General features: G+C 50.1%; 1 protein-coding gene across 1 annotated transcript in view; it reads left to right on the plus strand.

Moving 5' to 3' along the window:
* Sh3pxd2b (SH3 and PX domains 2B) overlaps window positions 1–21,656 on the plus strand; it is an 80,799-nt gene extending 59,143 nt beyond the window's left edge. Inside the window, exons 8-13 of the mRNA XM_055604617.1 lie at window positions 1,325–1,429; window positions 4,708–4,825; window positions 7,131–7,357; window positions 8,844–8,893; window positions 10,004–10,129; window positions 15,831–21,656. Of these exons, the coding sequence (XP_055460592.1) occupies window positions 1,325–1,429; window positions 4,708–4,825; window positions 7,131–7,357; window positions 8,844–8,893; window positions 10,004–10,129; window positions 15,831–17,366 (2,162 nt within the window). The 3' untranslated portion in view covers window positions 17,367–21,656. The remainder of the gene's footprint in view (window positions 1–1,324; window positions 1,430–4,707; window positions 4,826–7,130; window positions 7,358–8,843; window positions 8,894–10,003; window positions 10,130–15,830) is intronic.
* Window positions 21,657–23,967: the final 2,311 nt, after the last annotated feature.

Genomic DNA, 23,967 nt, shown 5'->3' on the forward strand with positions numbered 1-23,967 from the left:
TACAAAGGATGTGAGGCAGGAAGACATACTGGGGAGATAATGCTCCCATCCCTTATATTATTAGGAGGCAGAGTGTTTGCTTCTGACCTGTCCACTTGACATCCTCTGTAGGTGACATTATGCTTTATGTAATATAGGCACCTTGGGGATAGCTGTTTTACTGTTTGTTTAGAGCAGCGTGGGTTGTGACCCCTCTGGGGTTGCATATCATATACCCTGCATATTAGACATTTTCATAACAATATCAAAATTACAGTTATGAAGTAGCAATGACATAAGTTTATGGTTGAAGGTCACCACAACACGAGGAACTGTATTAAAGGGTCACAGCATTAGGAAGGCTGAGAACCACTGGTTTTAGAGAATAATACTAAGGGGCTATATATTCTGGTCACTTGAAGGGATGTTTTAGGTATTTTTTTTTTATTTCATAGTTGGTAAATACAAATGTAGAACCCACAGATATTGAAAGATTAGACCATGGGCATCTCTAGGTGGAAGTCATTGGGCCCACACCAGCCCTTCCTCACAGAGAACACGGTATGAATGCAAAGCCTACCAAACAGTCACGCCTGCAGCCAGATTCCTCTTGATGCGTGCCAAGTACCTTTGAGGCCTGTGCCTTTAAGATCAAACAGACCGCTGCTCTGCCACACGCTTGATGTACACCATCACCTCTGCTGTCCTCTCTGTGTCTCGGTTTCTTCATTGTGCAATGACCTCCCTCAACCTCCCTGTTCCAGGCTCGGGAGCAAGTTGCTTTCCTTGTTAACTTCTTTGTTTCGTCTGGTTTGGTTATTTTAACAATTTGTAGCTACTATTGGCATAGCATTGTAACCAATGAACTAGAAATGTTTTTAGCCTAACCTGAGCACTAACAGTTGAGTGGCAGAATAGACAGTCACTACACAGAATATAGTGTGTGTGTGTGTGTGCGCGCGCGCGCGCAGAATATACAATATACAGAATCCACGCCGATGGATTCTGCATCTTTGGATTCAAACAACCATGGATAGAAAATAATCAAGAAAAAAAAAAACAACATGATTGTGTTGAGCATGTCCAGAGCTTTTTCCTCTCATGACCCCTAAACATGCAGCCTAACTGTTCACAGCTCTGTCTCCTGTTGGCAGAAGTCACCTGAAGATGAGTTAAAGTCTATAGGGGTGTGGGTCCTTTACCCTTTACGTGATATGAAGGACTCCTTTGTGAGGACCTGCTGCCCTCAGGGCACCTCTAGAGCAGTCCCTCGTGTGCCAGAGGACAGTGGATTATTACCCGACCCCTTCACCCCACTGACAGCACCCTAAACTCTTACTCACAGGTTGGTGGTTCGTCAGCACTGCCGAAGAGCAAGGCTGGGTGCCTGCAACCTGCCTCGAGGGCCAGGATGGTGGACAAGATGAATTTTCCCTCCAACCGGAGGAAGGTAGGAGGCTGCTTCCCCTCACACCTTCCCCCCTGCCTCTGCTCTGGGATCCACAGCTCTCTAGCCCGGAATCCAGAGCCCGTGAACAGGATGGGACTAGAATTATAGGGCAAGCCTGTACTTCCTAATGAGCTTGTGGGAGCTACCCTAGGTGAGCCTTGCCAAGGCTGGGCCCTCACACCCTTATGGGACCCCATCCTGGCTGCTACCAACACCCCACTACTCCTCTCTAGCATTGCCGTGGTGACCACAATACCCAACTGTACTTGCTCATTTGCAAAACTCCTGACCCCATCTGTTTAAACATGTCTGATTTTTCTGTTGGTTTAAGTGACCCCTTCTGTCTCCCATACACTTCCCTCTCCTGGGGGACATTTCATGGTAGATGCTCTGTGTAGTGATGCCTGAACTCCAGCAATGCCAAGGCCTAAGACTTCCTGTCTCCCCTGGAAGCTTGCTAAAGGTAGAGGCTGTCAGTTCCTGCCATAGCACATGAGTGTTTGGGAGGCAGCCAGACCTGAGTGTGAATCTTACCTCTGCCACATATGGAGTTATCTTGGGCCAGGGACCCTCCTCTAAGCTCCAGCCTTCTCTGCTAAACATGGAAGCAGTGAGGCCTATGTCTTCATCCTACCTGAGGGCTAAGGGCTGCTGGCTTTCAGCAGATGGCTCGAAGAAAGCACAAAAACAAATCAAAGTATTTTGGAAAAGTGGATAAAGAGAAGGATGTAAGACACCCCCCCCCCAAAAAAAATTTATACATCCAAAGATTGCATGTGGCTTTGCATTTAGTTGTATCACAGCAACACTCTATAGAGTTTGTTTGCTGTGCTTCAGTGGCCCTGCAGGAGCTCGGGCTCCCACAGAGTGAGCTCAGATCAAAGGGAGGGGCACACTGCAGGCAGCCTGTGTCTCCTTACACGGTCTGTGATGGCAAGCCCGAGAAGGAAATGACCATTAAAGCCCCGTTTCACAGATATGGAGCCACACTCAGAAAGGCTGAGGTTTGCCCAGGGCCACAGAACTAGAGGACAGGCAGGCCATTTTTCTGCTGGCTTAGGCATTTTCTTTTCTTTTCTGTGACAGTTGTCACAGTAGAATCATGCTAGGAATAGAATGACCACTGGACACTCCCCAGGCGCTCATTCCTCAGGCACATCCCTAGGGCTGAGAGTAGGCTCAGGTAGATCCCTCCTAGGGGAACACTGCTAGGTGCTCCCAGGCCTGCAGCTCCTGGGAGGACACTCCTCTTAACTGTGCCTTCTGCCCTCCCTCCACATGCTGCCTGACCAGTCTGCTGGAGGTACTGCTCTCTGCCCCGCTCTGTGGGTCGCCGCCGGACTCTGGGGAACTTGTATGGCATCAGCTGGCGTGAAGGTGCCTAACCCTCAGAGATTTCTCTGCATTTGGTGCTTGGAGCCAAGTTTCTGCATCTGCATGAGCTCCCTGCTCTGGGACTGCCCATGCCTGCTGCATGTGAAAGCCATGGCCTTGTCAATCTTGTGTGTGCAAGCATGCAGGACCGGGAGGAGTGGGCCTGGGGTAGTTGACGGCCTCGGGGCTCTGAAGCGCCCCAGCTTGAAAAGGTCTTTTATGATGGTGACTGAACAGCCTCGTTACTTTTACCGGACTTGTTTGAGTCACTGGAGGAAGCCACATCAACCAGATAAAAGCCAGATTGGTGGTGCGTGGCTCACATTTGTAATTCTATCACAAGGACGAGAGGATCCTGAGTTTTAGCTACATGAGCACACGCTGCCAAAAAAAAAAAAAAAAAAAAAAGTGGGGAAACACTGACTCATACCACTGAAAAGCTACTTCTGTTCTGTTTCGTTCACACAGCTCTTTTCTCATGACACCAATCCCAGGCACCTGTCAGGGCAGTCACGAAAAAAATCAACACATGCCCTAGGACTGTCCCCCCAGGTCCTCCCGTTGTGTACCATCCCTGAACCAGTGACAGCAGCCAGGCCTTGCGGTACCGTGACTAGGCCAGGGTCACACACACAACTCCCTCTAGGACGTAGGGGCTCAGCCACCCCCATGGCACACGGACGAGCCACCAGGAGACAGGTACCACTTGTCTGTTCCCTGAGCTCAAGCTGAAGTCTCTTAGCATCTCTAGCATCCCAGAGTTTGAGAACCCTCCCAGATGGAGCCTGAAGGGACCCAGGGCTCATGAGTTTGAATGCCCTCAGGCCCCAGGTGGCGCCCCTTCCCACTTGGACCACATAAAAAACTACTGTGCTAGGGCGTTCGAATCATCGCTTCCTGCTTCCTATCCCTGCTGCCTCAGCACAAGGGGAAATAGCTGACCATGCTGAACACAGGATGTGATGTGTGCCACAAGTCAGCGAAGCCCCCTCAGAGCGAGCGGTCAGCAGGCCATTTCAATAAATAAATAAACGCTTGTGCGCTTGCCACCTCCTCTGAAGCAGCTGGCTGGCAACGGATGCCTCAAGTGTTTTCCCAAGAAGCATGAGCACTAGGCCAGGGCTGGCTCAGCCGCTCACCTGTGGACTGAAATAGAACCTCAGAGCAGCCCTCTCCTCTCCGTGCGGGAGGTGGCTCTCGGGGAGGAGTGTGGGCTCTAAGGACGGTGCTTTTGCTTGTGGGGAGAGTGGGGTGGGAAGCAACCCAGCCATGCAGGCAATAAGCACAGTTGGAGGAGGCCTGCAACATAAGCCAATAAAAGCCACCATCTAGGTAATGAGAAGTGCTCTCTGACCCTTCCTTGGTGGCAGTTGCAGCCTGTTTCTGTACTCTTGGTCTCCACCATGCAGAGCTAGCAGGAGCCCAGAGGGCTTGCCTCATTGTGTGAGTGAGGTTCCCCACCCCCAGGGACGGGGCTTCAGAACAAGCCCCTTCCCTAAATAAAGGCTCGGTTCCTAAACAATCACCAGACAGGCACCGTCCAGTGCTGGGACAAAGACATGACTGGACTAGGCCAATCCCTGCCTTCACGGAGCTCATACTCCCCCACAGGAAATAGACTTGGGACATTGGTAAAGGTTGTGTTAGTTAGAAGGTGATTCCTGGAATTCGGACGTTAACCTGAGCAAGGGACATGAGGATGCTGTGGATCAGATATTGCTTGAAGTCGTGGACCATGACCTTGAGGCACAGACTGGAGGAAACCGAGGGTGATTCTACGATGCTGAGGGTGTCAGAGGGGCCAAGGGCTCTATAGAGCTCAGCGGAGCCCTGCGTGTAATTCCACAGCCAGCATCCCGGCTCCTCCCGTCTGTTCCTCACCCCGTCACCCTTTGTGCCTGCAGAGGAGAAGTATACAGTCATCTACCCATACACAGCTCGTGACCAGGATGAGATGAACCTAGAACGAGGGGCTGTGGTGGAGGTCATCCAGAAGAACCTGGAAGGCTGGTGGAAGATCAGGTACCCGACTGCGCCTCCCTCAGTGGTTGGGTGGGGTCTGGCTGTGGTAAGCCACTCTGTCAGGGTTGTGTCAGCATGCTAGTGTTTGCACAGGGCAGAAGCCAAGAAAGCATTTCTCAGAAATTGCCCCATCGTGTAACTGTCACAGTACCGCACCGCGGAATAACGTGGCCTGCAACCACACGGCTCTGGAGTTCAGGAGGGTCTTGACCTGACTCAGGCTTTGAGGCAGTAAGGGTCGTCTGAAGCTGGGAAGTATCGGAGCCCACACCCTCCTCTCCCAGAGCCCGCTCACACGCTCGTGTGTGCTGCCTGTGCTGCCTGTGCTGTGGCTTTGTGCCCAGTGATGGCCCAAGGATGTGGGCTGTGCTGCATTCTCAGCTAGCTTTTTCCACTTAGCATTCTCAGCTAGCTTTTTCCACTTAGAACAAGACTTAGTCTCTCTTACAGGGCCTTTTAAGTTTGACAAATGCTTAACTGAACAGATTTCTATCTCCTTTGTAAATCTGCCTCCAGTTCCAAATGACTTGCTTTTTTGCTGAAACCCAGGCCATTTTGTTTTTAAAGTCGTTCTTTTTTATCTTATCTTTTCTTTCTCTTCCCTTCCTTTCTTCTTTCCTTTTTTCCTTCCTTTCTTCCTTTTGAGACGGGGCCTCTCTGCATAGCCGTGACTGTCCTGGAATGCACTCTGTAGACCAGGCTGGCCTCAAACTCAGAGATCTGCCTGCCTCTGCCTCCCAAGGGCTGGGACCAAAGGTGTGTGCACCACCACTGCCCTTAACAAGATTTGGCTCTGCCATATATCATCACTAGTCAGCTGGATCTATTCCTCTTTCCCCAAAGCTGTGGGCATCTCTCTGGAGAGGTACTAGTAGCTCCTGGTGGGGTTAGCGGAGATTCCATGGTGTAAATACCTGTCCTGTGACCACTTTCAGGCCACCAATGTGATGCCACTAAATGTGGAGTTCAAAAGGTATCCTTGCAGAGGGCTCTCGTGAGCCAGTGTGCACTTGCTCACGAGACAAATGAGCTGGTCTCTCAGAGTCCCTGTCACTCCTTAGTGGCAGCCAACGTGGAGGCTTTGCACCAGGAGCAGGGGCTTCTGGGAAAGGGCCAAAAAGAACAAGTTAAGAGATCTGAGTCCATTTCTGCCACAGACCGACTTGCTTGTAAACTTGAGGGAGGTACTTAACACCGGTGGGTCTCAGGCTTCTTTAAAGCAGATCCCAGTGCTGGTTGCAAATTCCTTACCTGGAATGCATGGGACCAAGGCTTTGAGACGTGGGATGTTTGCATACGTGTCATGTGATGTCTTGGGGATGAGGAGGGCCACTGGTAAACCCAAGATTCGCTGTGTTGCTTATACTCTGTATACACACAGCCAGAAGATGAGTTTGCGTGAGTTTAATACAGCTGTGTTTCAGCTGTGATCCCTCACGTGAAGTAAAGTGTGGAATTTTCCATTTGTGGTGTCACATTGGTGCTCAAGAAGCTTCGCTGGGGACTGAGGGTTGGGGGGACAGGTGAACCTGTAGTCCGTCTTGCTGAGGTTAGCTGGGTCCTAACATACTAATAGCTGTAAAGTGCTTAGGACAGGACTGACAGACTAGGCGCCAAGAGTGCTGGCTCTCACTGCCATGACCCTTGTCATCATCACAGTGGTACCATAAGGGGACAGCTCTGACACAGAGCTTTCCTGCTGTTCGCCCATGATGTGATACGCCCATTGGCAGCTTGTCCACTTGGCCTCTTGTTTCTTCATTAAATCCACCAGTACCCAGTTACTTGTGCCCAAGGGCTCATGTTCTAACTAGGAGACAGGAAACCCGCTCTGCAGGTGAACTCTGCAGGCATTGGGATTGCAGTGTGCAGAAGCCAGAGAGCCACTGGGGAGCTTGGGCCTCATTTGAGGGTCAGAAGAAGGCTGAATGACATTATGTTAAACCTGAGAAGGGGAGCAGGTGCCACCGGGGTTGGGGGGGGCTTGCCAGGTAGAGAGCCACCAAGAACATCGCCGTGGGGAGGTGACAAGCAGTGGTGCCTTTGGGAAACTGCAAGTAGAAGGGGCATGTGAGACACAGTGGTTGTTGAGAAAGGCAAGTGGAGACCGGGGAGGAGGGCCTGGAAGGCCAAGCTGAAGGATTAGGCATTATTAGGTAGCCTTTGGCCCAGTCAGACAGTCAGAATTCACTGTCCTGCCATCCTGAACCTGACATATAGAAGCATGGCTTCCCCCTTATCGTCCCCCTGCCAACTCCAAGGCCCCACAGACCAACCTGACTGGAATCCTTCACCTTCTTCCCAGGTTCCAGGGCAAAGAGGGCTGGGCCCCTGCTTCCTACCTAAAGAAGAGCAGCGGGGAGCCCTTGCCCCAAAAGCTGGGCCCCAGCTCCTCTGCTCACTCAGGGGCCCTCGACCTGGATGGTGTTTCCCGGCAGCAGAATACTGTGGGCAGGGAGAAAGAGCCGCTCAACAACCAGAGGGATTGCCGGTTTGAAGGTCGCCTGGTGCCAGATGGTGACGTTAAGCAGAGTGAGTGACACCCACCCTTGCTCCAGACGGCTGAGGCCTATCTGAGCTTAGAGTGCCTCCCTTCCTCCCTGCAACATCCCCTGCCGTCTGCTGATACCCTGAAGATAAAAACAAAAGCTTGGGGGACCTTGGGTAACTCACCAAGACCACTAAGGCCTGTGCCCTCCAGTCTTCTCCATGGCTTCATGTATGAACCAGAGAGAGAAAAGTTGACCCCAGATTGCATTTGCTCCCACCACAGTGTTTCACCCATTTTGCTTTCCAACGCTTCCCTAAATATATTTTACTTCTAGTATCCCCCACACCCCCAGAGCAGGGTAACTCATAGTTTGTCTGCATTGTACCTGGAACTATGGCCCCGACACAGTGCCCAGCATCCTGTGGTGGTCCTGAAGGCAGTGAGAGTCTGTGGAGAACAGACTCCAGCTCCCCACAGGCGAGGGCAGTGCCCTCATGCTTTGCATCATCCTAAATGCCAAGAGCTTCATGGGTGCTGCAGGCCACAGTAGCGGTTCTGACAAGCCCCAGGATCTGTGATTCTAGTCTCTCATGGTTAAGGGTATAGTCCACTAAAAGTAGGGTACCGAACTAAAGTCTGAAGTAGTGTAACTTTGTCAAGATGTTCAGATGTAAAATCAAAGTTTCCTCCCTGACATACACATGTACTCATATACAAACACATGGACATGTGCGTGCGCGCGTGCACACACACACACACACACACACACACACACACACACACACACACAGCTAATAACAGTGGCTCATTTGATCTGGAGACTCATTTCCATTCTATACAATAGACCAATTTTGTGTCTAAGCCGAGATGATATTTCCACGCAGTCAAAGATCTTGGCCTCCTACACCTGTCCTGCATTGCCCTCATCGTCCAGTGTGGCCCATCACTGTCTGTCCAGTGAAAGGCAGGGAGAAGTGAAACAACTCAAATGCCCCACCTTCCCTCGCTGGACTCAGTCACACGGCAACACCAAGCTGCCAGGAAGTCTAGAAACGGTAGTCCTTACAGAGGCACTAAATGTCTTGGCTAAGACTCTGCCGTATTTTTCTAATATTATAGAAGATGAAGAAATAGGTAGTTCACGTTACCCCACTTGCCAGGGATGGGTATGCATTAGGCTGTTCCAAAGAAAAGGACTGATGGCCCAGAGTCAGACAGTAAATTTGTCCTGTGCCAGTCCCAGCCCTGTATAGCTCTGAGGCCATGCTCTTAGCCCTGCATGGATAGTCTCCCAGCACTTGAGGATCGGTGCCGTTCATCTGTTGTTCCCGTATAAAAACGATCCAGGGAAGGCCATGTTGGTGGAGGGTCCTGATCCAAGCATGAGGAGAGCACAGCCAGGCTGTTCTCACAGAGACGCATAGAAAATCTGATGGACAGCGGGAGGGGTGAGACCCCACCTGGCTCCCACCGCTGGCAACCTGTCTGTGGAACTCTGTATGTGAATGAAGTCTTGTTTCCCCGTAGGATCACCAAAGATGAGGCAAAGACCCCCTCCTCGCCGGGACATGACCATCGTAAGTGCACTCCCTGGGGCCCTGAGGCCTCACCCACTTCCTCGGCCTGGGCCCTATCTGGGTCACCCACCAGACCTCACATATTCCAGTGCTTCCCAAGCAGGCCCAAGCTGAATGAGGCACAGGTGTGCCTGAGGTGACATTCTGACCCACTTTTAACTCTATAGGTCTGTTTATTTATTCATTCATTTACTTATTTATATATAGACAGAGTCTCGCTATGTATCCCTGGTTAGCCTAGGGCTCTCCTCAAAGTCACAGAGACTCACCTGTCTCTGCCTCTTGAGTTCTGGGAGAAAAGGTTTTCACCACCACGTCTGCCTATAGGTACCTTTTTAACCAATATAGGTTGAGCATCCTTAATCCAAAAATGCAAAATGCTTCAAAATCTTGATAGTTTGAACACCAACATGACACCAAAAGTGGAAAGAAAATTCCACACCTGACCTCACATGACAGATCACAGTCAAAACACAGATGCACTAAAAATACCCTAAAATGTTCTATTTGGGCTAAATATATGTGGAGCATAAGTGTATTTTGTATTTGAACTTGGATCCTGTCTCCAGGATGGTTCACTGTGTATACAAATATTCAAACTTTAAAACACTAGCAACACAAGCAATTAGGAAATGGGGATTGCTTTGGAAGGGGGCTTTTTGAAAACAGCTGCCATTTCTTGGGTACCGGTCCAGTACCATAAAGTGGTGCTTTACTCAGTAACGTATTTAATCATCATAGCAAGGAGTGCCAGGTCAGTAGTGTTAGGATGAGTTATACAAGGGATGAAGCAGGGGCTTGGCATGGCCCTTCGTCAGCATTCCAGCCTACCTGGGTCTGTTCCAAAGGCCTGGGGTCTTCCCACAGCCTCTCTGCCTCTTACCTTCAGACACTTTTATGTTTTCCCAAGTTCTCACGATGTGCCCGGAAGTCTCCTGTTGCTGGTTACTGTAAAGTTCGAAGGGCCAGGGAGACTTCATCTAGGTGACAGTCAAGTCCTTTTTGTTTTGCCCTTCAGAAGCCAGTTAGGCTTCCCAGCACCTTGATGTTGTATTCCCTAGTCCCTTCATGCCAGCCTGACTCAATCAGCCCTGTGTGTAATCCTGCCAGCCTCGAGGCCTCAACCTGCCCAAGCCACCCATCCCGCCCCAGGTGGAGGAAGAGTATTACACCATTGCCGAGTTCCAGACCACCATCCCAGATGGCATCAGCTTCCAGGCAGGCCTGAAGGTTGAGGTGAGCATACCTGCTGTCATTCTTCATTCTAGGCATTGCCTTCCTCATCTTACCTCCTTCTGTGGGACAGGGGAGATGAGGTTAATGGCTTTATTAACCTCTTCAGAATCTTTGTAATCACACACCAAACTATTGGCCAATTTGAGTGTACAAGTCAGTGGTTTCTTTTATTCAGAGCTGTGTAACTATCACCCCACTCTGGTTCCAAAGCCCTTAGCAGGAACCCTGTCCCATCAGCCAGCACTGACCTTTTTGCACCAACCCCTCCCCCACCTTCAACCTACTGACTAGAAGTGAAATTATATACTATATGGCCCCATGTGGCTGGCTTGTATTTCCTTCTCTTTTTAAAATTTTATTTATGTTTATGTGTATGGGCATTTTGTCTGTGTGTATGTCTGTGTATCACATGTGTCCAGTGTCTGTGAAAGCTAGAAGAGCATGTCAGGTTCCTGGAAACTGGAGCTTCAGACTGTTGTGAGCTGCCCTGTGGGTGCTGGGACTAAATCTAGGTCCTCTGGTAAAACAGCCAGTGCTCTCAGCCACTGAGCCATCTCTCCAGCCCCTCTCTTACTTTTTAAGAAGATGTATTTATTGTGTATGTGTTCATGGCATTCACTGCATGAGGAGGTCATAGGACAATTGTTCCATGAATCGGTTCTTTCTCCTTGTTTTTGAGTCAGAGTCTCTCGCTATTTCTGCTGCTACACTCTATATGAGCTTCCAGCCAATTCTCCTGCCCCTACCTCCCATCTTGTCATAGGAGTGCTGGGGCTTGGATTACAGACCTGAGACACCATGGGTCCAAGGATCAAGCTCAGGTCTTTAGTTTTACATGAAACCATCTCCTGATCCTATGATCCTTTTTCTGTTACCTCCTGCCTCCCACCTCTCTTCTGTTCTTTCCCTCTGTTCTCTGCATGTGCACTCTGATCCCTGGATAACCAAGATAAGTTCTTTCTCTTCTCATGTGTTATCTTTTGTCTTCACAAGCACAGAGGTGAAAGATGTTTCTCATGCTCTCCTGAAAGCCTGTAGGTAACAGGATAGCAGCTAAGAGCAGAGATGTGAAATCTAGCAAAGATGCCTCCTGACAGAACCAGGTGATCTGGCCACCAGCACCCCTACTTCTGCTCGTCATGAGTAAACTTTGGCCAGATGCTTCCTACCCTACTTCAGGAGGCAGAAATTAAATCTGCTCATCTCTGTGATACCTATAATCCAGTCACTCCTCATGTTCCTGGGATCATATCTGTGATTTTGATGAGCAAAACCACACACAAAAAAAAAGATTAGTGGGTGGTGGTGGCACACACCTTTGATCCCAGCACTCAGAAGGCAAGGCAGGTGGATCTCTGAGTTCGAGGCCAGCCTGGTCTAGAGAGCAAGTTCCAGGACAGACAAGGTTACACAGAGAAACTCTGTCTCAGGGAGAGGGAGGAATTATATCTCTGTGGAACATGTAGAGACTTTTTGGCTTGTCAGTTTCTCCCCAAAACAATATGATATAACTTCAACCTACCTACCTGTTTACTGACTCATCTGTCTATAGATGGTAGCTATTATGAACAATCTAAGATGATATATTGACCACAGAAAGATGAATAAGACTTCTTGTTCCGTCTCTCAGTTCATTAATTTGCTCTTCAGCTGTTCCTCGTTTTCGTTCAACAATTACAGTGTTCATTTCCATGCACTCTTGATTATTTTTCATAGCTCCCAGTTCTTGTTTCACCTAGCCTTTGATTAATTTGATGTTCTTCTCTATCTGTCTAAGGATGGTGGTTTAACTTACAGTCCTGTTATCATTGACTATATCTTTTTCCTCAGTTGTCAGTCTTCGTGTTATTACTGATATTTATTGCAATTATTCCATGGTGTTAGTACCTGTTTAGGCTGCAGAGGCCAGGGCTGAGCACCTGTGACACCCTGGGTCTCACAGGATGAAGTAGAAGACAAGGCAGCTGTGAGTCACTGTCCATGGAAATGCACACAGGATGTTAATTGGCTTGTAGAGATTTCTGAGCCAGCCACAGAGCAGTGTCACGTCTCTGTGACTCCAGCCTGCATCTTCACAGTTGGTACCTAAAGTCTTCTAGGAGAACAGGACCTAGGATGGAGGCCAGCTCTCTGTGGAAGAAGCCCTTCATAGCCTATAGTGTGGGCTTCTGGTTTCAAGACGGAATGGACAGTTGTCTTTTCTTTATGCAGCATATTCTAGGAAAGAAAGCTGTAGCTCTGCAGCTCAGCTAGAAGGAAGCAGGGGGGAGGGGTGGGTCCTTAGGTGACTTCTCACAGTTTCTCAGAGGGCATAGAGTTCCACGAGGGTAAGAGACATTGGGTGGCCCTGAGGGAGGTGGGGGCAGGAGCAAGCATGTAACTGTGGGGTAACTAGGATGATACCACACAAACAGCCAGCCTGGCTGGCCTCCATCCTAGGTCCTGTTCTCCGTGATGTTGAGAGACCCCACCGGTGGGTTTTTGAGGGAATGATTGCCACCAAAGCTTGGGGCTTAATCAGTGTTCTTTGGGGTCATGAGTTTTCCTTTTGCTTTTGTTTTCTTTTGCTTCCTGGTTCATATCTTTGTCATCTTAGGCCTCCTCTCTCATTGATACTTCCTGAGGCTTCTGGCAGTCAGGCTACAATGAGTCTCAGCTCGCTGTCTGCACTATTCATCTTTCAAACATGTTTTCAGGTGTCTGTGGGGTAGCAGTGGTGACGGGGATGATGGTACAGGCACCTTTTTGGAGCCTTATCTACTTGATGGCTAAGCCTAATGGGAGGCCAGGAGGGCAGTATCAGCCTGTCCTACAGATGAGGCTCCGAGGGAGAAGGCAAATGCTTGTCTAGGGGTACAGCTAGTAAGTGGTGGAGCAGAGATTTGAACTGCAGTCTGTCTGGTTTTAAAGCCCAGGCTTTTTTCTTTTCTCTCCTTCTTGCAACCCTGCATTTGTTTCTCTCCTCGTAGCATGTGGCTTCTCTCTACAAACAAAATCATGATTAGGGACCCAAATGGGAGACGGGTGTGGGGTATACATGCCTCTTATCCCTGCATTCTGTAAGCAGAAGCAGTCCAGCCTCAGTGAGCTTCAGGCAGCCTTGTTTCCATAGAAAGCTCCTGGCCAGCCCAGGCTACATAGTAAGACCCTGTCTCAAAGGAAAAAACAAACAAAAATCCAAAGTTTTGCCAGAGTTTCTGCCACCATCCTTTCCCTTCAGTGTCAGTATCAGCCACACTGATAACTTCATTATTGTCCTGTTTTCCATGCTGCCTTCGTGTTGGAGTTGAACTGCTCATGAAGGCATACATGCCATTAACTCATGCCATTAACTGTACCCTGTACTGCTGAGTGTTATAATAAATAGACTGGCTGGCCACCTGTTTGTCAGTCCTGCTAGATCTGCCTGTCCAGCACACCCTCTTTTTGGCAACCTTCCCTCTGATCCACTAATGTAGCACCTGCTAAGCGCAGTTACATGCCTTGATGAAGATGTTGCACTTTTGCTTGTTGCGGCATTAGCAAACCTTGCCATTGGGTCTTACTGCTGCTATCGTCATTCAAATGGTGAAGCTCCGAGCTAAAACCCAGGACTATAGGCCCCAAAGGTGGGTCTGCTGGTGCTGACTCTGTAGCTGTTATCCCTTCTGCCAGGCATCAGTCCTTATGGCTCCTAAGCAGTTTCTCAGGCCAGGCATGGCTCTTCCTGAGGGGCACAGTCTGGCAGTGCTCAGAGCCCAGATTCCTGCCCTCTGCCATTTTCACCTTCCTCAGAACCCTCTTCCCAATCCTCAGCTCTCCTGCACTCTGCATTTGTAGAATGGGATGACAGTCCCTGGATCGCAGGGAGGCAGCACCATTAGGCTTCCTGTGCACAGAACCTGCTGGAGAGTTGCAGGTGTTAGTTTTCTAGGACTGCCATATACCAAAATCCCCAAGACGGGCTAGATTAAACACGGTGATTTACCTTCTTGTGGCACTGGAGCTGAAAGTCCGAGATCAAGGTGTGGCACGGCTGGCATCTCCTGTGGCTTCTTGCCTTGGCCTGCAGATAGCCACCTTCTTGTCATGTCCTCACACATACTCCCTCACTCTGAATTTCCAAATCTCTTCCTTTGAAGAGGTCACTTTGGTAAACAAAGGCCTGCTCTTATGACCCATCTCCACCTAGATACCTCTTTAAGGCCTGTCTAGATGCAAGGACATTTGAGGTCCCGAAGGGGAATGCTTCATGTATGGACTTGGGGGCACACTTCAGCCTCTAACGCACAGTTTGTGTACCATTCATCTCAAATAATCCACTTGGATGATACTGGGCCCAAAAGACACAGGAGACCTCTTATCTTAAATAACATCTCCAATTCTCCCAGCAGTCAATTCAATGTGTACAGGTGCCAGGAAGAGATGGAGATAAGAGATGAAACTTACTTTATTCCACCAGCCTCCATTCTCTGAATGTAAGCATAGCATTGACCTAAGGGTGACTCCTGTGTTTAAAGATTTCTGTTTCTCAGCCAGGCAGTGGTGGCACATGCCTTTAATCTCAGAACTAGGAAGACAGAGGCAGGTGGATCTCTATGGGTTCAAGTCTAGCCTGGTCTACAGAGTGAGTTCCAGAACAGCCAGGGATGGATACACAGAGAAACCCTTTCTCAAACAAAAACAAAATTAAAAAAAAAAAAATCCTATTTTTTTATATGGTGTACCTGCTATAAATACCAGACAGCTCCTCTAGTCCAGGACTAAGGGTCATTCTCCCTCTCTGTAGCTTTTGCCTTGTCCTTCTTTGGCATTGCAGCTGGTGGTACTGGCCAGGTCCTCTTAAGTTGGCCTGTGCTACATGTGGATTTCTGTGGCTTCCCATGTCACAGGAGGGGGAAGGGAGGTAAAGCTCTGGGTGAATTCTGGGACAGGATATCAACAGGTAACCCTCCCCTAAAGGTGCCTTCTGAGGCACTGTCAGGAACATCCCTCAAAGGGTCCTTGTCATCATCCAAGAGTGGGTATGGCAGTGTATGCTTGTAATCCCAGCTTTTCGGGTGCTTGAGGCAAGAGGACGGCTTGAGCCAGGAATTAGAAGCTAGCCTGGGCAGTATCTATCCCCCTATCTCAAAAAACAACATAGCCAAAAACCCACTTTCACTGAGGTGGGTTCAGTGGTACAGTGGGTCCTGGCACAGTATCCATGGTTGTCTTAGCTACTTTTCTGTTGCTATGTCAAAACATCATGATCAAGGTACTGTATAAAATAAAGCCTTTAGTTGGTCTTACAGTTTCAGAGTCCATGAAGGGAGAACAAAAGCATAATGGGAGAAACAGCTGAGAGCTCACTTCTTGGTCCACAAGCAGGAGACAGAGAGAGAGAAAGAGAGAGAGTGAGAGAGGCTGGAAATGAAAGAGAAGTCTTTTGAAACCTCAAAGTTCACCCCCAATGACACACTTCCTTCAGCAAGGCCACACCTCCTAATCTTTCCCAAACAGTTCCACCTACTGGGAATCAGGTATTCAAACATAATGAGCCTTGGAAATCATTCTCATTTAAACCACCACGCTGGTCTAGTATGGACCTTGTAGGAGAATTTGCAGAGTCAGAAACAGGTACAGCTTCCAGGGTACCTGTTTCATGTGGATTCTTTAAGAAATCATGGGCCCCAGGCTGTGGTAACAGACCTACTGAGTGTGTTTCCTGTCCCCTTCCTAGGTGATTGAGAAGAGCCTAAGTGGTTGGTGGTACATTCAGATGGAAGATAAGGAGGGATGGGCCCCAGCAACCTTCATTGACAAATACAAGAAGACCAGCAGTGCCTCAAGGCCCAACTTCCTGGCTCCCTTGCCCCATGAGATGAATCAGCTCCGGCTTGGGGATGCCACTGCTGTGGAGAACAATACGGGTCCAGAAGTGGTGGGGCCCTCCAGACCACTGCCAGAAGCACCACATGGTGCTATGGACTCTGGGATGCTGTGGTCCAAAGACTGGAAAGGAGGAAAGGAGGCACCAAGAAAGGTATCTTCAGACCTGTCTGCGTCAGCAGGCTACGAGGAGATCTCAGACCCCACACAGGAGGAGAAGCCCAGCCTCCCTCCACGCAAAGAGTCCATCATCAAGTCCGAGGAGGAGCTGCTGGAGAGGGAGAGACAGAAGATGGAGCTGTCCCGGGGCTCCTCCCCCAAACCCCCTGGCATGATTTTGCCAATGATTCCAGCCAAGCATGCCCCGCTGGCCCGGGACAGCAGGAAACCAGAGCCCAAACCTGACAAAAGCAAGTTCCCGCTGAGAAATGACATGGGGCTAGAGTGTGGCCACAAGGTGTTGGCCAAGGAAGTGAAGAAGCCCAACCTCCGACCCATCACTAGGTCCAAAGCCGAGCTGCCCGAGGAGAAGGTGGAAGCCACCCCCCAGAATCTGTTCTTGAAGTCTAGACCTCAGGTTAGGCCCAAACCCACTCCTTCCCCCAAAGCAGAGCCAGCTCAGGGTGAAGACCAAGTAGACATCTATCACCTCAGGAGCAAGCTCAGACCTGCCAAGTCCCAGGAGAAAACCATAGTGGATGGAGAAAGCCACCATGCTGCTGGGGGTCATGACACACCCCTCAGCCGAAGCTTCCTTCCCGGGGAAGGACCTGGCCGTGGCCAGGACAGGTCTGGCAGACAGGACGGGCTGAGTCCAAAGGAGACACCGTGCAGAGCCCCTCCCAGGCCAGCCAAGACCATAGACCCTGGGCCCAAGAATGCGCCTGTGCCCATCCAAGAAGCCACCCAGCAAAGACCTGTGGTCCCACCTCGGAGACCCCCACCCCCCAAGAAAACCTCCTCATCACCATTGTCGTGCAGGCCCCTCCCAGAGGTCAGGGGACCACACCGTGAAGAAAACAGAGCCGTTCCTGCCACAGGCCGGGCCCTCCTTGTCCCTCCAAAGGCCAAGCCCTTCCTCTCCAACTCCTCCATGGGCCAAGATGACATTCGAGGCAAAGGTGGGCTGGGGCCACGCGTGGCCGGCAAGGTGGGAGACAACAGAGAGAAAGCAGTCTCCTCCCTCAATGCTGATGGCCCTAAGGACTCACTGTATGTGGCTGTGGCCAATTTTGAAGGCGATGAAGACACCAGCAGCTTCCAGGAAGGGACAGTGTTCGAAGTCCGGGAGAAGAACAGCAGTGGCTGGTGGTTCTGTCAGGTCCTCAGCGGGGCGTCTTCCTGGGAAGGCTGGATTCCTTCCAACTACCTCCGGAAGAAACCCTAGCTTTCCTCTGCCCCTCTGTCCCCCCCCCCCGCACTACCCAGAGACCCCGCTGTCCCTGCCAGCCTGTCCCATGTATTTAATATGCATCTTAATTTATCAGTCTCCACAGTATTTCAAGGAAGGCAGCCATTTGGGTGCTGTGGCTTCCTCCCTCCCAGGGTGGAGAATTCTTGGTGCAGAGATGTCCTGTAACCTGGCCTCTGATTCTCCTGAGGGCTCAAAAGCCACAGCCTTTGCTAAGTAGAAGTCATGTCAGCATCCTTGTCTAATAGTAGCACCCATTCTCCTAGACAATGGTATTGCCACCCAGAAGCAGGACAGTGACACTCTCTGACCTCCAGAACTGAGAGAGCTGTCACCTGGAGACCTTCCAGACCGCACCTCAGTGCTCAGCTGTAGCAGAGAGGGACAGCCCACACGGCCTTGTCAATTCGGTCTAATTTCTCCATGTTTCTGGAAGCCCAATGGTGGCTTTGTTCCCTGTTCCCAGAATGCCTAGTATTGGGAAGAACTGTGTGCTGAGAAAGCTCCCGGGCTTTCTGCTTCTGAGTCCTGAGCAGATGCAGCCGCCCAGCAGAGGTCCTGGGGATTCATCTGGTCACCCTAACGGAGCATGCCTCACTTCACTGCTGAAGCCCCTGGTCCATCCAGGGCTTTTAAATTCCAGTTCCTGCCCACCTCCCCCAATATAACGAGTTGCCAGGTTTGTTTAAATAAGGCGGCCCCTCACAAGGCACACAGTCTGTGAGGGCTTCTTTGCCCAGTAGGTGCCAAACTGCCCTTGGCCTTTTGCCTTCATGTTCTCTAACCTTCAACAAGCCTCTTCCGTTCTATCGCACCCATTTTCTAGATGAGGAAGCTCCGGCCCTACAGGCCCCAGGACACGTCAGCTAGGAAGTGGGAGGACATTTGAGTCTAGGCCTGCCTGATTCCAGCACCAATGCTCTACCCCTGCAAGAACCAGTGAGGGGAGAACTGAAGGTTATTTAGGTGTCGGGGCAGGTAGCCTGGGGCCTTTTTCCTGTGGTATGATCAAAGGGACAGTAGTGACTGCCCTGGACTCGTAGCTGCTTTTCCAGGACAGGGCATGCCCTGGATTTTTTGTAGCTGGCACAGAGTCTGTAGGCTGGTAACCTGGGTGTAGAAAGAGAATAAAGAAAGATGAGGCAGTGTCCCTGGGTGGCTTAAAGGGGGCTCTGGTGGCTAGGGACCAGGAGCTAGGTCCATGCCAAACTAAGCAGAGCAAGAGTAGCCAGCCTGCGGACTCCTGCCCCTGGCAGCCATGGCTTCCTGTAGAGCTGTTTGCTTTTCTGTGTGCTCTCTCCCGGGGAGAAGCCCCGGGCAGCCCTTCCCTATTTTGACCAATAGATAACCGAGGCCTCAAAAGGTCTGCTTAGTTATTGCAGAGCTAAACTAGCTCCCAGCCCAGAGCAACTTGTACCTATGAACAGGCTTCCTGTGAAAGAGGAATGGAGTTGAGAGGGCAGAACCCCATTCCATCCCACATGTCCTTCTCTCCACATACCCCAGAAACCTCTCACCCCCATGGCTCATTTTTGCTGTGGTTTGAAAACCATGAAGCTCCCTTTCCCAGGAGGCTTGAGTCCTACCTGCAGTGCCAAAGATTCCATGCAAGCGGGGCTCTTCACACCTGCCCCTTCCCAGCCCCTTCTCCGTGCCCCTCCAGCTCTGTTTGCTTTCCTCTGACCCATGGTGGCACCATTACTCTCTTCCTCTGCTCAGCCTGCAGCCCTGCCCTACCAGAGTACTGGACCAGGGTCTGAGGCACCTCCTGAAGGTCATTCCAACTTAGTCTGGGCCCTCTTAGCACCGCTTCAGAGCTGCACACCCCACCACCGCCACCATGCAAGAAGCCTCATAGTTTTTTGAGTTTTGACACCTTCGCTTCATGAATAGCTTTCATGGGCTGTTTTATAAGCCTTTGAAGGGGCAAAGGTTTTTTGTTGTTTTGTTTGCATTTGGCTCTCTGTAACCTTTTGCAAGCCCCTACTATGCCGCAGGTACTGGGTAGACTAGGGCATAGGGGCATTACCCCTGACTGAAGAACTGAGTTTTTCCTACTAGCTCCACAGGAGGCTTCATCTGCCTCCTTCCCTCCTCTGTGGGGTCAGCTGAGGTGGAGCAGACAGGCCTGTGGGCAACCAAGAGAATTTGCATTTTGTCTATCCTGTGCTGCCATGAACTGTGGGCGTGCAAGGTGCATTCTCTGCTCACTGTCCTTTTCTTGGGTCCCAGGAACAGCCTGAAATTTTCCGTAGCAAGCTCCGTCAGCCTAGTGGTCATCCCTGACCTGGGCAACTGGAAGTGAGTGGGTCTGTAGAAGGCGGTCACTTACCCAGCTTCCCTTGCCTGGGACTTAGCTTTTTATCACTCCTCTGGGGCAGAGTGTATGCCAGGCTCTTCTCCATCCCTGCCTTGGAAATTTTCCAAAGCCACGGGAGCAATGTCTGGGACAGTCAGAGAGCAGATCGCCAATGCAAACCTGCCCCTCACCCCCTTAACTAACCTTCACATCGACGCTGTGAGATGGCAAGGGCCACCCCAGTATGTAATGAGGAAGTGGTGGCATGGAGAGTATAGTCACATCCCACCTTGTCCAGAAATGTGTACAGCCCCTTTCACAATCTCCTGGCCAAACATTGGTCACAGGCCGGATGGGCCCTGCTTTCTGGCTCTGTGGCTGCCTTGTTTCTACCCGAGAGCAGGTATAGTGCCCTGAGCCCTGGAAACCTGGCCTTGTAAGTGGCCAGTTGGTAGAATGAGACCTTGCTTATATTTTCTGGCCAGAATCACTCTTGGGCATTTGTGTTTATACCATGGCCCCAAGCTGAGGCCAGGGCAGGATTGCACTCCAGCTACTTCACATTCTGCCAGGAACTGGCTAGAGCCATACTAGGCTTTCACAGCCATTTTCAGCCTCTGCCACCAGGCTGCCCCATAGAGTTGATTTCTGTGGCACAGTTCTTGACCTTAAACTGTTTCTGAACCCACTGGGGACTTGGGTAGTGGGTGGAAAGTGGGGGACACATGTGCCTCAGGAAAGAACAGGTGCCAAATCTCTGCAAGACTTAAGGACAGTCTTTATCACCAAATTGAGAGGAAGAAATTGCCCCTACCCTCTAAAAGCTGCCCGCTGGAGGTGCAGGGCAGCCAGAAAGCACTGGCCTGAAGGTATGGTGTCCCAGGCTCCACCCCGAGCATCCCAGATACACAAGGACATTAATGGCTTAGCTCCTGGCCTTCCATTGAGCCTGCGGTTGCCATTTCTCTGAACCGCGTGGCAGTCTCGGCCCCTTCGCTGGCTGTCTAAACTTTCCTTCAGGCTTTTTCTGTGTACTACAGACAGCTGTATCCTACCACAGACCAAAGAGTCCCTGAGGCCAGAGAGGTATGGGCTGAACAGGTAGGAAGTTAATTTGTATCATGGCCAAAGGCTTTGCCTTTGCCTGGGAGAATTGCTCCCGACTTGCTAAGGTCCCAGCAGCTGAGCTGACCTGACCCCAAACAGGACTACACAGTTAAAGACAATGGTTCATACTTCACGCCTGCTCATAGGCCACCTTCTGAACAACCTTCCCACAGGCCAGCTCTCCCTGCTCTGGGGGGTGACGCCTGGTCTCCGGTGCTATCTAGTTGAGGTACCAAGCCCCTACATATGTGAGTGTTCCATCGTCCTCCTCATCTCCACTCTCCTCCCCGAAGGAAGCCCCTTTACTCCACTCAGAACAAGGGCTTAGCTTTCATGCTTCAAAAGAGCAGAGCCGGTGCCATCGCCAGTGGCCTTCACTCTCACTTCGATGCTTTTTAAGAGTAAAGGTGCCCCACCAGGCTTACTACAGCAATAAGCAGTTCTAATGCAACGGAGATGTCTGTATTACGCCCGCAATGCCTTTGTACCCTGTAACTATTAGTTACACCTCTCTTATCCAGGAGTGTGATAAACTGTGGTCACCTTAGCCATACATGGTTCCTGTTTCAGGGCCACTGCGGAGCTAGGTTGCTTCTGATATCCCTCCAAGAACAGTGGGCTCTAGGCAGCACCGCCCATTGCGTGGGGGTGTGTGCCCACAGATGGTGCTGGGGACCCCCGGGTTCTCAGCCCTTCTCACACCCCCTAGGCCAACTGACAGATCCTGGTGGTGGCTTTTGTCTCCCGTGAGTGTTTAATGTGAGGGGGCGGGGGATGAACACCTAGCAGTAGCATGTAGAGACTGTATACCATTAGACATTTCTTTTTAAAATAATAAAATGCTTGACTGGTTTCAAGCTTCGTTGTAAAGGCGGAGTGTTTGTGGATTTTTTTTTTTTTTTTTTTTTTTTTTCCTGGCTAAAGGAGATGTATGGCTTCATGCCCTGGTGTCTGGACTTGAGATTTTTGCATCTGAAGAATAGAAATAAATGGAAGCTGCCCAGAAACAGGGGTGACTCCTTTCTGGGCCTTGGCAAACTTTCAGTCTGTTAAATATGATGTCAGGAAAGAATGAAAGAGAGGGAGAGGAAGAAGAAAGAGAAAGGCAAACCCACAGAGGAAAGCCACCTTCTATTTGGGCGGCATCTCGGTTCCGTCTAGAGATTAGAAACATCACGTGGCCAGAGAGTCTTGCTCTTATTCAAACTGTCTTCAGGTGAACGAGAGTGCAGGGAAAGCGTGTAGCCATGGTGGCGCTTCAGGACTGCCCAGGTTCTCTGTCCACAAGAGGTATTTATCAATTTCTCAAAGGCGGAGTCTTGGGAGGAAACCCAAGGGCATTTGCCACCCTCTGGCCCAGCATTTATGGCCCCTCCCATTTTATCATCGTTCATAAAATAAGAGTGTGCCAAAGTGTGTTTATGGAACATCTCCCTCTCAGTGTGACCTGAGAACGTCTTCTGTGGTAAAATCTATTGGGTTAATCTTGCATGAAGAGCCTTCCATGTCCCCTGGGTATGTGAACACACCGGCAATGGAAGAGAAAGAACAAGGTGCATCAAATGCTTGATGACATTTAACCCAGTGTTTCCAAAGTGTATTTGACGAGAGTCCTGTTGTTCATGGGACATTTTAGAGTGCCACATCCTCTGCTGCTTCAGAGCCTCAGTGTTAATCATTCACAATGTCATAGTGCCCTGTGGCATCTGTTCAAAGCCTCTGCATGCTTATGTCCTACCCCAGCAAATCGGCCTGGACAGGGGTCAGGGGCTTCTATTTAGAAAGAATAGCAGATTCGCTGGTTCCCCGCCCCCAGAACCCTCTGGATGCTGATTTGGAGAGCCCTGCAGAAGGTTCTAGAAGGCTGAAAGCACTCACCTTGGAGGCTTGTAGTAGCCTTTAATGATCCTAGAGAGCTGAAGGTTGGACTGCGCTCAGGCCGCTGTGAACGTGGACTTGCTACAATCCCATCCCTGTGTTTACTGTGCCACATAGCACTGCTGTACTGTGCCATCTTAGCTGCTTCCAATGCAGCTCCGTGGCATTGGGAACGTTGTCACACAGCCATCCCTGGCTGTCCACAAAGCTTTTTTATGCAACTGAAATTCCATACACACAAATGCAATTCTCCATTCAACCTTCTGTCTCTGCACATTGACTCCTAGATACCGCACATAACTGGAGTCATACTGTTATCCTTTTCTGACTGGCTTATTTCACTTAATAGTGCCCTTATGGTCTATCCAAAAGGTCCAAAGGGTACATCATTCACACCTAATATCCCAGCATGTGGGAGGCTGAGGCAGGCAGATTGCCAAGAGTCCTAGGCTAGTCTGTACTATGTGCTGAGTTCCAGGCTGGTCTGGGCTACAAAATAAAACTCAAATACAGTAAGGAGAGATGTGCTGGAGAGATGGCTCGGCAGTCAAGAGTATGTACTGGTCTTGCAGAGGATAGAAGTTCAGTTCTTAGCATCCATGTTGGACAGCTCAGAATTACCTGTAATTCCAGGGGATTTCATGCCCCTTGCATCCATGTGCTGAGACTTGCACACACACACACACACACACACACACACACACACACACATACATTTTAAAATAAAATAAAACAGTAAATCTTATGGTGGGCAGTTGGTGGTACACACTTTTAATCCCAGCACACAAGAGGCAGAGGCAGGTGAATTTGTGAGTTTGAGACCAGCCTGGTCCAGAACAGCCAGAACAGACAGACAAATTCTGTCTCAATAAATAAATAATTAGATGAATAGATAAATAAGTAAAATAAGCCGGGTGGTAGTGGCACATGCCTTTAACCCCAGCAGTTTGAAAGCAGATCTCTTTGAGTTTGAGGTCATCCTGGTCTACAGAGTGAGTTCCAGGACAGCCAAGGCTACACAGAGAAACCCTGTTTCCAATAACAACAACAACAATAATATAAATTTCTGTAAAACAAGGGCTGATAAGATGGTTCAGCAGGTAAAGGAGCTTGACACATAAGCTTGGTAAGGTAACCTTAGAAATCCAATCCCTGGAGCCCACAGAAAGTGGGAGCAGAGAATCAACTCTACAGACTTGTCCTCTGACATTCACATGGGCACTGGGGCACACACATGCGAAAGCACACACAACAATAACAATAATGTTTAAAGTTTAAAAGTGTGCAAATACC

Source organism: Psammomys obesus, unplaced genomic scaffold (genome assembly GCF_907164565.1).
Source record: "Psammomys obesus unplaced genomic scaffold, mPsaObe1.curated_primary_1811, whole genome shotgun sequence".
In the NCBI taxonomy this organism is placed as follows: Eukaryota; Metazoa; Chordata; class Mammalia; order Rodentia; family Muridae; genus Psammomys; species Psammomys obesus.